The 12,248-nt window shown below is 44.6% G+C and overlaps 1 protein-coding gene across 1 annotated transcript in view; it reads right to left on the bottom strand.

Annotated features, from left to right (window-relative positions):
- Nucleotides 1-12,248, bottom strand: part of CENPV (centromere protein V) — a 17,524-nt gene that overhangs the window by 4,642 nt on the left and 634 nt on the right. The window contains exons 2-4 of the mRNA XM_006101402.3: nt 11,656-11,925; nt 5,095-5,193; nt 3,083-3,152 (exon numbers count right to left, since the gene is read on the bottom strand). Of these exons, the coding sequence (XP_006101464.2) occupies nt 3,083-3,152; nt 5,095-5,193; nt 11,656-11,925 (439 nt within the window). The remainder of the gene's footprint in view (nt 1-3,082; nt 3,153-5,094; nt 5,194-11,655; nt 11,926-12,248) is intronic.

Genomic DNA, 12,248 nt, shown 5'->3' with positions numbered 1-12,248 from the left:
ACCCCCCTCACCGGGCCATTACCAGAGTCACCGGTGACCTCCGATCCTCACTCCCTCGCGATCCTGTGCGCCCACCAGCCTGACCACAGCCCTCCTCCCACTGAGCGCACAGCCTGTCATCACTTCTGTCTCAGGCCCAATCACAATCACCAAGGGCAGCATCTTGACTAATCTAATGGGCACTTCTCTTGACCACTGGATTTTTAACTTGCTCTTCTACTGACCTCTCAGACCACGCCTTCCATTTAAAGTTTGTGTCTCTGAGGACACCCACTCCCGTTTCTCCCCTCCCGCCTGGCCATCCTTCTCGGGTTCGATAAATGCTGGCGAGCCCAGGAGCTGTCCCCGGCCCTCTCCCTTCTTTGACTACACCCTCTACCCAGCTGGCCTCACCCGGTCTCATAACTCTAAGCACCGGCAATAAGCCAACCACTGTCAAATCGGCAGCTGCAGCTCTGCTCTCTCTCCACAACCCCACTCACCTCCAGCTGCCCACTTCCTACCTCTGCATGAATGTCCAAAAGATAACTTCAATCGAACTTTTTCAAAAAAGAACTCTTGCTTCCAGCATCTCACCGGCTTCTCGCCCAGGATCTGGCATCTCTGTTCGCCTCGTTGGTTAGGCCCAACACTGTGGATGTAACTTTGCTCTCTCTTCCTCCTCTTCACGCCTGATCCTTTACAGAGTTCTGTGCACCCTTCTCTACAACAGCGGCTCTCAGAGCGTGGTCCTCACCACGAGCATCACATGAACACATAGAAATGTAAACTCTCACTCCCATCCCACGACCCATGGATCAGGAGTGGGGCTCGGCCACCTGTTTAACATGCCCTGTAAGTGACCGCACACACTGAGGTGCGAGAACCACTGCTCTAAGACACCTGTTCAATTACCTATTCAAAACATATCTCCAGCCCTGGCCAGTGGTTAGAGCATCATCCCGTGCACCAAAGGGTTGTGGGTTCAATTCCCAGTCAGGGCACATATCCAGGTTGTGGGTTCAATTCCCAGTTAAGGGACGCACAGAAGGAGGCAACCAATCGAGGTTTCTCTCTCACATCCATGTTTCTCTCTCTCCCCACTCCTCTCTCTAGAATCAATGAAGAAGAAAAGCACATCTCCAGTTATCTATTTTCTTTCCATCTCCATGACTACCGTCTGAATCCATGCTCCCATCATCTCTCACCTGACCCGCCTCGACAACCTCTTAGCTACCCCCGTCTGCACCTGCCTCCTTACAAGCCATTCTCCACACAACAGCCAAAGTGAGCTTTTAAAACACTGAAGCAGGTCTTGTCACTGCCCTGCTTACGCCCCTCCGCGAACTTCACACTACACAGAGAGTAAAAGCTACCCCTTCTGCTGTTGCTCTCGCCAACCCCGCCCGCCCTAGTCTACCCTTTCGCCTCCACCTCACTGACCCTCTGCGGTCACAACGGCTGGTTCAGCTCCTCAGGCATGCCACAGCTGTGCTCGGAAGCCCCCTGCACTATATTCTCTCTTTGCTGGGGTGCTCCTCCACCCACGCACCCCACCTTCACCACTGAGAGCTGAGCACCGGAGGGACCTTTCCTAACCAATCTACCCCAGCCCCCAGCGGTCATCTTCGTGTTGCTCTACTTCCCCTCTTTACACGCACGATCGGACTTCTTCTGACTTAGTCCTTCTGTATCCCCTCTATAGACTGTCAACTCCGAGCCGGACCTGTCTGTCCTGCCAACGGCTGGGCTTCAGTGGAGCAGTGCCTGCGCGCAGCAGGTGTCCCATAAATACTTGTTGAATGAATAAGTGTTGTACTTACTTTTTAAAAAACACACAATATGTACATATAATGAATCACTACACTGCGTATCTGAACCTAATATAATGTTATGTGTCAATTTAAAATGAATGAATAAGCCCTGGCTGGTGGCTCGGTTGGTCAGAGGTTGTCCGGGTGCACCTGGGATGTAGGCTCGGACCCCTGGGGTCAGGGCCACCTGCTGGGTCAGGGCACCTGCGAGAATCAACCCGTGAGTGCACAGATAAGTGGAACAACAAATCGATGTCTCTCTCTCTCTCAAAACCAATCAATAAAATTTTTTTTAATTAAAAAGAATAAATACAAAAAAATAAGCAGAAACTTGCTCCTTCAACAGACTGGAGCCAAAGAAGAGGATGGCGCTCAGGAGCACGAGAAGAACGCCTTGATAGGCAGGCCCCAGAAGAAGAAGTGTGAGTCCAAGACCCAGAGCCCCGGCTGCACCCGCTGGTGTCTTCAAACACCATCCGCCCTGGGTGCCAGGAGCAAAGGCGACCTGAGCCGCAGCCACGGGCCTCGGAGGGGACGGGCAGTCCTCGGGACCTCCGGGAACGACGAGAGACAGGTCTGCTGCCCCCTGTCCCACCGCCCCCACCACTCGCATGAGGACCGAGGGCTGACAAACAATAGGAGACAACTCAGCCCGAAGGACTGGTAGTAAGTCCCTCACTGCCCAGGGAGGCAGGGACCCATGCGCTTGTTCACTAGTCTCTCCCTGGGCTGCAAACGCAGAACAGGACAAGAGCCCAGAGACTGGAGCCGGAGGATGAGAGGGGCAGGGGGGAGGACTGCGCTGTGTACATGCATGTCCCTCCTTTCAGATGCTGCCCCTAGAACAAAAAACTCCCCACAGTAATAAAGTTTAAAAATCTTATATATTTTTCACTGGGAAATGCTAAAGTCGGTTATAAAACAGAAAGGAAGGTAAAATCCTACTTTGATACAAGACAAAATACATATTTAGATGTATTTATCTGTGTACAAAATCGTGCACAAGGATATACACCAACATATTCACAGTGATTACCTTTAGTTGATAGGATTTGGATGATCTTATTTATTTGAAAATGTTTCCTCAGTAATGTCACATAATCATCCAAAATATAAAGGAAAACATAACAAAACCTTTACAAATACACATGAAGCCTGGGTGACCAGGGAAGGGACCGCCCAGAGGCGCCGTGCTGCGCTCCTGTCCCCTCGAACGCTACGGGGTGCTGCCAGTCAGCGGGGGACTCACCAATGGGCTCTGCATCCTCAGCCCTGCTCTTAGCACTAACCTTCAGGAGCTTGAAGCGAGAAGCAGGAACAATGAAGTGTCTGTTCTGCTTCTTCTTGCAAACACTGCAGCTACAGAAAGAAAGAGCAAGTCCCAGATTGTGAACAGCCCTCCCCACCCTCTGAGTGCCAAGGGGCCCAACCTGATATGATCTGAGAGCTGGCTGACCCCAGGAGTAAGGCCTCTGCCAGCACTCTCCCGGGAAGGGGACACGCCAGCAGCGAAACTGGCCGCCTGGGTCTCTGCCCGCAGGCCCCACCCTCAGCAGCGGGGACCACGCATCCCGTTGAAGACCCTCACTAAGAGAACCACGTGTCTATTACCACCCCCACTTCATTACAGGGCAGGGAGCTGTTGGTTCTAGACACACTGATCCCAGGCATAGCTACAATCTTCTACCTCTGGGAGAGCCACACCAAAATGGACAAGAAAGATTATATGTCCCTCTTGGCTCATTTGCACATCACAGTAAGCCCACCTCCAAGTAAAACAGGCCCTCGGATGACCATCTGTGGAACTAAATCTAAGCCCTCTCTTTTCAGTCCACCTTTTTAAAAAATTCTAATTTAGCCCTAACCAGTTTGGCTCAGTGGATAGAGCGTCGGCCTGCGGACTGAAGGGTCCCAGGTTCGATTCCGGTCAAGGGCATGTACCTTGGTTGCGGGCACATCCCCAGTGGGGGGTGTGCAGGAGGCAGCTGATTGATGTTTCTAACTCTCTATCCTTCTCCCTTCCTCTCTGTAAAAAATCAATAAAGTATATTTTTAAAAAATTATAATTTAGTACAGAATCCTCGATAAGAAGAGCCTCTAATACTCTGGTATAGAAGCCATGGTGCTTCTTCAATCTGGACTCCACTGTTAGCAGCCTGGTCAGTTCCATGGTATTTTTTCTCATATAACTCAGGGACCACCTAAGGACAAAAGGTCCCAAACACCGAGCCTGTCCTTGTTCTGTCACAAGGCCAGGGACTGCGCTAAAAAGCACGCCCTCCACCTGGAAGAACCCAGCGAGAGGGCCCAGCACAGTGTGCACACCCTCCTCTCCCTTCCCCTCCAACTCCCCCAACTCTGAAGACTCTGCCCAAGGCATTCATTCAGTGCCCAGACTGACCCGCTTCCAGCTACCACTCCCCACCCACCAGTCTGGGGGGTGACTCTGCCGGGCACAAGCCAGAGGACCCTGCTCTGTGTCACCAAGTGCGCTCTCTCTCTTTCTCTCTCTCTCTCTCTCTCTTTCTCTCTCTCTCTCACTCATGCACACACACTCACATACAGAGCAGACTCAGTTATTTTTAGCCTTCATCTTTTTTTTAAAAAATTATTATTAAAAACTTCTAGCCCTAGATGGTTTGGCTCAGCGGATAGAACGTTGGCCTGCAGACTAAAGGGTCCTGGGTTTGATTCCAGTCAAGGGAACATACCTAAGTTGCAGGCTCGATCCCTGGCCCTGATCAGGGTGTGTAAGGGAGGCAACCAACCAATGTGCCTCTCTTACATCGATGTTTTCTGTCTCTCCCCCCCCCCCTTCCACTCTCTCTAAAAATCAATGGAAAAATTTCCTCAAGTGAGGATTAATTAACAACAACAACAACAAAAAAAAAAACAACGAAACTTCTAGCTCCGGCCAGTGTGGCTTAGTTGGCTGGAGCATTGTCCTGTACACTAAAAGGTCATGGGTTTAATTCCCAGTCAAGGCACATACCTGTGTTGCAGGTTCAATCCCTGGTCAGGGCTCCTATGGGAGGCAGCCGATCTATGTTTCTCTCTCTCTAAAAATCAATTAACATGTCCTCGGTGAGGGTTAAAAACAGTTTTAAATTTATAAAAAACTTCTAGTACACACAACAGGAAAAAGAATAGAAAAATGAACCCTTATATACATATCTCCTGACTCCAACAATTATCAACTGTATGTTGTTTCATCTATGCCCCAATTCCCCGGGAGAAGCTGAAGCGCTGTTTTTTAACTCGGAAGTCCTCTTAAACCAACTTGGGAAGAGAAAACACTCACTTGCAGTCGAAGATGTGCAAGTCTGCTGAGGCCCAAACTTCAAAGCGAACTGCTCCACAGTGGCAGCCTCCTGTGTGTTTCACCAGGCCCTGGTATTCACTACATAAAACAGAAAATCAGAAAGATCAGAATTTCTGAGGCGTAGCAGAGCTACCCAATACAGAGTCACAAACCCAAACAGGCAGCCAAAATGAGGAGACAAAAAAACAACCCACAAATAAAAGAACAAGAGAATTATCCAGAAGAAGAAATAAATGAGGCAGAGATAAGAAATTTATCTGATATAGAGTTCAGAATAATGATGGTAAAGATGATCAACAGCATGAGAAAATATAAAGTAACTACGAAAACAGAAATAAAGAATGACATAGCACAAATAAAGAACACATTGGAAGGAATACACAGCAGATTAGGTGAAGCTGAGGATTGAATCAGTGAATTAGATGACAGGGTTGAAAAAAATCACTCAATCAGACAACCATAAAGAAAAAAGCAATTAAAAAACAGGAGGACAGCTTAAGGGAGCTGTGGGACAGCGTGAAACGAAACAATATTAGAATAGCAGGTGTGCCAGAAGAGGCAGAAAGGGAGAAAGAGATAGAGAACGTGTTTGAAGAAATAATGGCTGAAAACTTCCAATACCTGGTAAAAGAAAAAGTCACACAAGTCCAGGAGGCACAGAGAACCCCAAGCAGGCCCAAGCCCAGACACATCATAATTAAAATGCCAAAATTAAAGACAAAGAGAAAACTCTTAAAGGCAGCAAGAGAAAAGCAAACTGTTACCCTACAAAAGAGCTCCCATAAGGCTGACACCTGATTTCTTATCAGAAACTCTACAGGCTAGAAGGGAATGGCATGACGTACTCAAAGTAATGGAAAGCAAGGATCTGAGACCAAGATTACTATATCCAGCAAGGCTATAGTAATTCAAGTGCACATTCAAAATAGACGGTGAAATAAACAGCTTCCTGGACAAAAAAAAAGACTAAAGGAGTACATCACCACCAAGCCAGCATTACAAGAAATGCTAACGGGACTGCTGTAATGAGAAGAAGAAATAGAGAGAGAAACCTGGGCATACAGAATTAAAATGGCAATAAATAAGTACCTATCAATAATAACCTTAAATGTAAATGGATTCAATGCTCCCATCGAAGATTTAGGTAGCTCAATGGTTACACAAACATGACCCAACTATATGCTGTCTCCAAGAGACCCACCTCAGAACAAAAGACACACACAGGATAAGAGTGAAGGACTGGGAAAAAATGGAAAAGAAAAAAAGCTGGAGTAGCAATACTCATATCTGACAAAATAGACTTCAAAATGAAGGCCATCACAAGAGACAACAAAGATCACTACATAATACTAAAGGGATGGATTCAACAGCAGGATATAACCCTGGTAAACATATATGCACTCAATATAGGAGCACCTAAATATGTAACAAAAACTTCTAGAGGACTTGAAGGGAGAGATCAACAACACAGTCATAGTAGGGGACTTTAACACCCTTGTGACTTCACTGGATAGATCTTCCAGGCAAAAACTTAACAAGGAAACAGTGACTCTAAAGGATACACTGGATCAGATGGATTTAATTGACATTTACAGAACATTTCACCCCCAAACTGCAGAATATACATTCTTCTCAAGGGCACATGGATCATTCTCAAAGATAGACCACATGTTAGGACACAAAACAAATCTCTATAAGTTCAAGAAGATTGAAATTATATCAAGCATCTTTACAGATCCCAGTGGAATGAAATTAGAAAACAACTACAGTAAAAACTCCCAAAACATTCAAACACATGGAGGCTAAGTAGCATGTTATTAAACAATGATGGGTTACCACTGAGATCAAGAAAGAAATAAAAAATTTCCTGGGAAGAAACAAAAATGAACACACAACAACCCAAAATCTCTGGGATACAGCAAAAGCAGTCCTGAGAGGGAAGCTCATAGCATTACAGGCCTACCTCAAAATACAAGAAAAATTATCAATAAACTGTTTAACACTACAACTTAAAGAATCAGAAAAAGAACAACAAGAAAAGCCCAAAGTAGAAGAAAGGAAATAATAAAGATGAGAACAGAAATAAATGACATAGAGACAAAAAAAATACAAAAAGCAATGAAACCAAGAGCTGGTTCTTTGAAAAGATAAACAAAATTGATGAACCATTAGCCAGATTCATCAAGAAACAAAGAGAGAGGATCAAAATAAATAAAATCAGAAATGAAAGTGGAAAGTAACCACTGACACCACAGAAATACAAAGGATTTTAAGGAAATACTATGAACAACTATGTGCTAACAAGTTGGACACTGTGGATGAAATGGATAAATTCCTAGAAAAATACAATCTCCCAAAACTGAATCAGGAAGAATCAGAAAACCTGAATAGGCCAATAACCACTGATGAAACTGAAGCAGTAATCAAAAAACTCCTGGTAAATAAAAGCCCGGGTCTCAACAACTTCATGAGGGAGTTTTACCAAACATTCAAAGAACAACTAACACAATATCCTCCTCAAACAATTCTAAAAAATCTAAGAGGAACACTTGCAAGCTCTTTTTATGAAGCCAGCATTATCCTCATTCCAAAACCAGATAAAGACACTACAAAGAGAGAGAATTACAGACCAATATACCTGATGAACATAGATGCTAAAATCCTCAACGAAATATTAGCAAATCAGATCCAGAAATATATTGAAAAGATCATACACCATGACCAAGTAGGATTCATTCCAGGGATGCAAGGCTGGCACAATATTCGCAAATCAATAACGTGATACATCACATAAACAAACTGAAAGACAAAAATCACATGATCATTTCAACAGATGCAGAAAAAGCATTTTTATAAAAACTCTCAGCAAAGTGGGAATAGAGGGAGCATATCTCAACATGATAAAGGCCATATATGACAAAACTACACCCAACATCCTACTCCGTGGGCAAAAACTAACACTATTTCTCCTAAGAATAGGAACAAGACAAGGATGTCCACTTTCACCACTCTTATTCAACATAGTACTGGAAGTCCCAGCCACAGCAATCAGACAAGAAGAAGAAATAAAAAGCATCCAAATTGGAAAGGAGGAAGTAAAACTCTCATTATTCGCAGATGACATGATATTGTACATAGAAAATCCTAAAGACTCCACAAAAAATCTCCTAGGTTTAGTAAGTGAATTTGGCAATGTAGCAGGATACAAAATCAATACCCAAATATCTATGGCTTTTTTTATACACCAATAATGAATACTCAGAAAGGGAAACTAAACAAGCAATCCCATTTACCATTACAATAAAAAACTTAAAATACTTAGGAATAAACTTAACCAAGGAGGCAAAAGACCTGTATTCGGAAAACTACAGGACATTGAAAAAAGAATTATAAACAAGTAGAAGAATATACCGTGTTCATGGATTGGTAGAATCAATAGCATTAAAATGTCCATACTACCCAAAGCAATCTATAGATTCAATGCAACGTCTATTAAAATAGCAACAGCATATTTCACAGACCTAGAACAAATACTTTAAAAATTTATTTGAAATCAAAAAAGACCCTGAGTAGCTGCAGCAATCTTGAGAAAGAAAAACAAAGTTGGAGGAATCACAATACCAGATACCAAGTTATACTTCAAAGCCACCGTAATCAAAACTAACTGGTACTGGCACAAGAACAGGCATATACTAGTAGACCAATGGAACAGAACACAGACCCCAGAAATGGACCCAAGCCATTACAATCAATTAATATTTGACAAAGGAGCCAAGAGCATACAACGGAGTCAAGAGAGTCTCTTCAATAAATGGTGTTGGGAAAACTGGGACAGATATATGCAAAAAACAAAAAACAAAAAAACGAAACTAGACCACCAACTTACACCATGCACAAGAATAAACTCAAAATGGATAAAATACTTAAATGTAAGTCAGGAAACCATAAAAACCCTAGAAGAGCCCGACCGGCGTAGCTCAGTGGTTGAGCGTTAGCCTATGAACCATGACGTTAAGGTTCGATTCCGGGTTCGGTTCCCAGTCAGGGCACATGCCCAGGTTGCGGGTTCGATCCCAATGTGGGACGTGCAGGAGGCAACTGACCAATGATTCTCTCTCATCACTGAGGTTTCTATCCCTCTCTCCCTCTCCCTTCTTCTCTGAAATAAATAAAAATAAAAAATGCAAAAGAAAGCATTCCAGCCCTAGCCCGTTTGGCTCAGTGGATAGAGCGTCGCCCTTCGAACTGAAACAGCCCAGGTTCGATTCCCGGTCAAAGGGCATATGCCCTTGTGGGCTCGATCTCCAGTGGGGGTCTTGCAGGAGGCAGCCAATCCATGATTCTCTCTCATCATGGATGTTTCTCTCTCTCTCCCTCTTCCTTCCTCTCTGAAATCAATAAAAATATTTTATTTAAAAAAATAAAGCATTCCAAAAATTTTGGGACAAGGTCAGGTGGGGTTAGGGGTAGGAATTCTAATCCCACCACTCAAACATTTTTATTTATGTCAAATATTTACTAAAAATTTTTACCAACCAAGTGCACTGCAGTGGAAAGAAGCAATAAACAAGATACAGCAGATATGGTTCCTGGCTTTACTGACCTTAAGTGGTCATCAAACAAATTACCCAAATAAAAAAAAAAGGTTGGGGATTGAAATGATTGTGATAAAGGTGGTACAGGCTGCTGTGGAAAGGAAAGACAATGGGACCCAACTGAGTCTGAGGGTTCAGAAAAAAGCCTTCTGAAAAAGTAACAACAGCTCTTATCATTTTGCTATATTCTCTTCCAGTATTTTCATACACATGACTTTTTACAAAGCCATACATACACATTACATACAATTTTAATCCTTTTAAAACTTATTATATTTAGCCAGGCCCTTAATTGAACATGACTAGGATTTGATAAATATCATCAAATTGCTTTCTAAAAGAACTGAACAGTCTTATCAGTAATGAATGGGAAAACATTTCACTGTACCTTCTCAAGCAATAATTACAGGAAAAAACAGCTTGCAGTTTTAATCTGCATTTATTTGGTTATTAGGGAATGGCTAAAAAAGGTGAAGGGGGAGGGTGAGAGGGTATCAACCAAGGTTCTTGTATGCATATATGCATGGCCCATAGACACAGATAATGGGGCAGGCTGAAGGGGACCAATGGGGGGGGGAGATATATATAATATGTTCAACAATAAAGAATTATTAAAAATAATCATTTTTTAAAAGGGTGAAGAGGGCCCGGCCAGCATGGCCCAGTGGTTGAGCACCAACCTATGAACCAGGAGGTCATGGTTCAATTCCCCATCAGGGCACATGCCCAGGTTGCCAGCATGCAGGAGGCAGCCAATCAATGATTCTCCCTCATTATTGGTGTTTCTATCTCTCTCTCCCTCTCCCTTCCTCTCTGAAATCAGTAAAAATATATTTTTTAATAAGTGAAGGGGAATAAAAGGTACTACCTTTCAGTTATAAGTCATGGGGATTCAAGGTACAGCACAGGGAATAATAACACAATAACTTCATAGGGTGACAAAGTTATTATTAGACTTGTAGTGATCACACCATAGGTAAATATCGAATCACTATGTTGTACACCTGAACCTAATATATTGTGTCAACTATAATTTTTAAAGAATTTTAAAGACTGAATGCTTTACCATGTTTTTTTACAAGTTGAATCAGTTAATTTGATGTACTTATATTTTTTTCTGCATGTACAATTAATGCTTACTGTAAAAAGTTCAAACGTTACAGCACTTGATAACAATAAAAATGAAAAATTCCTATAATCCTAACACCCGCAGGAATCCAGTTAACTATTTGCTATATATTCCTGCAGACTTTTTTTTCATACAATTCTTTAACAAAAACAGTGCAGAATTGTACATTCCTTTAGCATGTAAGTTAATATGGTGAGTTTTGGTTTCTTATAAGTAAAAAAATATTCAGTCCAAAACGACAAAAAGTGAAGCACACAGAAAACCAAATAGTCCGTCTCTGGGAAGACTCACTCTCACGAAGCGAATTTCTTCTGGAACAAAGACAAGGAACATTCTTAATCAGGAATAATCCTCGGGCCGTTGCCAATAGTGTTTTTCTAGGGTTTTGATCTTTTTAATTCATAAATAATCGACACTGAGAGGTATTAAGGTGCTAAAATCCTTCTCGGAAGTACAACCGGGCCCCAGGGCAGGGGTCTGGGCGCTGTCGCGTTTGGAGAAAACCAGGGGGCCCGGCCGGAGACACATCACTAGCCCCGCCACTGCCCCCCAACAGCGCGCCCCCGGGCCCTGCTCTGCCTCCGAGGAGCGGGGCTCTGCCCGCAGCCTCCGAGCTCTGCGGGGCCGGCGGCAGCGGGGAAGGAGCACAAAAGCCCTCGCACCGCCCGCACCCGCCCCTGAGGCCCCGCAGCGCTTCCCGCGCGCTCCTCTCGGTGCAGAACCCCCTCCCGCCACCCGCTCCCTCGCAGCGAGCGCCTGGAACAAAAACGGGATTGCGCCCCCGTTAGTTGAGAACTTGTGCTGGGCTTTGCTCACCCTCCTTTCCCGCCGCCTCTCCCCAACACCTGCGCGCACAGCAGCGGCTCGGGTGAGAGCGAGCCCGGGCCATCCTCCTCCCGGCACCGCCGCCCGCAGACAAGAGAGCGGCGACCCGGGAAGACCCGGCCCCGCTGCGCCGCGCGTCCGGGCTCGGGGCCGAGGGGAGAAGCCCCCGCCCAGGCAAGGCCGCGCACCCCGGACGGCGAGCGGCGCGGCCCTGAGGATGAGGGCCGAGGCCCGGTGCGCCATGGGCTGCGGCGGAGCTCTCTATGGATTGATTTTTAGAACATTAACTTGTGCTTTTTTTATATCTTAGATTCTGATTCGCTGTCCTTGTGTGGACTTCCTCAATTACCCACTTTTCTCACAAAATTCTTAATTCGGATTGGGACAATAAAGGGAAAAAAATGAGAAAAATAGTGTGTTTTACCATTATTGGGTTTGTAACTTGGGTAGAGCTAGTTTTTTTTCCCCCCCCCCCCCCCCCCCCCCCCTTTCTCTTCTCTTTTTTTTTTTTTTTTTTTTTTTTTTTTTTTCTCTTTTTCTTTTTTTTTTTTTTTTTTTCCTCCCCCCCCCCCCCCCCCCCCCCA

Source organism: Myotis lucifugus, unplaced genomic scaffold (genome assembly GCF_000147115.1).
Source record: "Myotis lucifugus unplaced genomic scaffold, Myoluc2.0 scaffold_355, whole genome shotgun sequence".
Classification (NCBI taxonomy): Eukaryota; Metazoa; Chordata; class Mammalia; order Chiroptera; family Vespertilionidae; genus Myotis; species Myotis lucifugus.
The sequence above is the reverse complement of the archived record's forward strand: the minus strand, read 5'-3'. Positions and strand labels throughout refer to the sequence as shown.